Source organism: Nothoprocta perdicaria, unplaced genomic scaffold (assembly GCF_003342845.1).
Source record: "Nothoprocta perdicaria isolate Ctin4 unplaced genomic scaffold, notPer1 scaffold_170, whole genome shotgun sequence".
Taxonomy (NCBI): domain Eukaryota; kingdom Metazoa; phylum Chordata; class Aves; order Tinamiformes; family Tinamidae; genus Nothoprocta; species Nothoprocta perdicaria.
In genome coordinates, this window is record NW_020454872.1 from 1,388,232 (window position 1) to 1,391,435 (window position 3,204).

Here is a 3,204-nt window from a genome sequence, read left to right on the forward strand (position 1 = left end):
AGCACGCACAATTCATCCCTGTCTCCGTGTCCCTTCACTTGCAGATCCTCATAGCGTGGGAAAGGGACGAGCTGCTGGGACCCAACCCAGGGATTTACGCTGCTAATCTGATTAGTGTATGATGGACGTGTCCAGTTGGAAGGAGATGGAGGTGGCACTAGTCAGTTTTGACAACGCGGACCAGATCGTGGAGGATCCCTGTTATTCAAACGACCTCAGCCCCGCTGGCCAGTCACGCAAAGGCCACTCCAGCTGCGCCAACCTCCTCTCCAACTGGAGGATCCTCATCAACAGTGAGAACGCCAACAATGAGACCATCTTCTCCCGGTTCTCGGCGGAGTTCAGCGAGCACCTGGTGGGGGAGCGGGTGGGCATGGACGAGGGGGATCAGCGCGTCATCATCAACATTGCTGGGCTCAGGTTTGAGACGCGGCTCAAGACCCTCAACCAGTTTCCCGAGACCTTACTTGGAGACCCCGAGAAGAGGATGAGGTACTTTGACTCTATGAGAAATGAGTATTTCTTTGATAGGAACAGGCCCAGTTTTGATGGGATCCTGTACTATTACCAGTCCGGTGGGAAAATCCGGCGCCCAGCCAATGTCCCCATCGACGTCTTTGCTGATGAAATCACCTTCTACGAGCTGGGTGATGAAGCCATGGACCAGTTCAGGGAGGACGAGGGGTTTATCAAGGACCCTGAGACTCTCTTACCAACCAATGAATTTCATAGGCAATTCTGGCTGCTCTTCGAGTACCCYGAAAGCTCCAGTGCAGCCAGGGGTGTAGCTTTGGTCTCTGTCCTGGTCATCGTCATCTCCATCATCATCTTCTGCATGGAGACCTTGCCAGAGTTCAGGGAAGAAAGAGAGTTTAAGTCCCCCAGCGAGCTTGCTAGGAACGCAACAGACACCTTGCTAACTCACAGCACCTTCACGGACCCTTTCTTCGTCATAGAGACTGCCTGCATCATCTGGTTTTCCTTCGAGCTCTTGGTCCGCTTCATCGTGTGCCCCAGCAAGACCGAGTTCTTCAGGAACATCATGAACATCATCGACATTGTGTCCATCATCCCCTACTTTGTGACGCTCACCACCGAGCTGATCCAGCAGAGTGAGCTCAACGGGCAGCAGAACATGTCCTTAGCCATCCTGCGGATCATCCGCTTGGTCAGGGTGTTCCGCATCTTCAAGCTCTCGCGGCACTCCAAGGGGCTGCAGATCCTGGGGCAGACCCTCAAGGCCAGCATGCGGGAGCTGGGCCTGCTCATCTTCTTCCTCTTCATCGGCGTCATCCTCTTCTCCAGCGCCATCTACTTTGCCGAAGTGGACGAGCCGCAGTCCCACTTCTCCAGCATCCCTGATGGCTTCTGGTGGGCCGTGGTGACGATGACAACCGTGGGCTACGGAGACATGTGCCCCACCACGTTGGGCGGCAAGATTGTGGGGACTCTGTGCGCCATCGCCGGCGTCTTGACCATCGCCCTTCCCGTGCCCGTCATCGTGTCCAACTTCAACTACTTCTACCACCGCGAGACGGAGAACGAGGAGAAGCAGATCCTGCCGGGAGAGGTGGAGCGGATGCTCGCCAGCGTGGGAACGGGAGCCGGCAGCATGGAGTCACTTAACAAGACCAACGGCACCTACCCGCGCGACAAGGCCAAGAAATGATGTTCCTGGCCGGGCCGGGACTGGGTGCTCTCGCACGGGATTTGCCACCTGAGGTATAAAATATCCACACGCTTTCTTTTTTTTTTTTGGTAGTCATTTTTCAATCCCTCAATTCCTGCGGCTCTACAAATAAATACCATCTTTCTTATCTCTCTTCCCTGCCCATCAGTCTTTTTTGTTTGTTATTTGATGCTCATCTGCTTGACATGTAGCTTCTCTGTCATGGCACCAAGGTGGAGTTCCCCACCGTAGCGTAAATAGAGATATATACTGCTATATACTGGGGRAAAAAAAGGCAAAAAGAAGTGAAATGACCTGCCCAGGGCCACTCATCTGCACTGAGAGGTGAGGATGGGCCCAGTTCCCGTTCCTTCTGGAAGCCAAGCTTAGGATTTGGCTGGCAGATCTGATTAATCCATTAAATTAATCAATTTAATTATTTCCTCCCCACCTGCATCTCCGAATCTGGAGCTCCGGGCAGTTCCCAGATCCAGGACTTTTACCCGGCTAAATAATAAAATAAAACAAAACAAAACATCACAAAACAAAACAAAACAAAACAAAACATAATAACGATAGAAAATATATATATATTCCAAAGCAATTTGTGCAGCGGGGAGGACAGTGCCTCATGGGGCTAGGAGAGGATGGATGGGGACCTGTCACGATGGTCACCGTGGCCAGGACACGCAGCCCAATGCCCATAGGGAGCTTCCAATGGAAGAGCTGCGCCCTGAGTGCTGGAAAGCCATTCCTTTGCATCCCCTCATCCTCGCGCTGCTCCTCTCACGCCAGCAGGTTTTCCTCCAAAGGAAACATCTTGTTCCAGCCTCGCTGTTTCACTTGGCTCCATATTTTTATTTTTTGGATGTTTCTGCTTGCATTAAAATCGCAGTTTCTCATGCAGCAGCCACACATCTGCCTTCGCAGCCCACATCTGTCACTCGCCACATCCCGTCTCCCAGAGCTGGGACACTCTCAGTACTCAGCACACCTTGCTCGCCCTGCCCTGCGCCTTCATCCACAAAGGGGGCTGCGAAAGATGGCTTTTTATCTGTTTATTTCATTCCTTCGCGTTCTGATGGGAGGAGTGAGTTGGGACGAGCTGGGATTTGGTTTTTGACACGTGGCAGAAATCCTGCTGCAAAGCTCCCGCGGGAGAGATCTGGGATGGGATGGGATGGGATGGGATGGGATGGGATGGGATGGGATGGGATGGGATCATCTTCTCCTCTGGGTTGCACCATCCTCTTCCTCACACCATCCCCAGCATCCCACACACTTCATCTGGACCCGAGGACTCACAGGAGACTTTAACCTCCTTCCCGCCTTGGTCCAGTGTGGGAGAGATCCCAGATTACCTTCCTGCTCACCTACACACTGATAATTTATTCATCTTTACCCTCTTCCTCCTGTTTCCAGTAATTATTGAACATTTTCTTCCTTTCCTTTCCTTTCCTTTCCTTTCCTTTCCTTTCCTTTCCTTTCCTTTCCTTTCCTTTCCTTTCCTTTCCTTTCCTTTCCTTTCCTTTCCT

General features: G+C 52.0%; 1 protein-coding gene across 1 annotated transcript; it reads left to right on the forward strand.

Annotated features, from left to right (window-relative positions):
- The first annotated feature begins 66 nt into the window (after positions 1-66).
- On the forward strand, positions 67-2,081 carry KCNA10 (potassium voltage-gated channel subfamily A member 10). The gene has a single exon (XM_026036093.1). The coding sequence runs from the start codon at positions 119-121 to the stop codon at positions 1,667-1,669; it is 1,551 nt and encodes a 516-aa protein (XP_025891878.1). The 5' UTR covers positions 67-118; the 3' UTR covers positions 1,670-2,081.
- Positions 2,082-3,204: the final 1,123 nt, after the last annotated feature.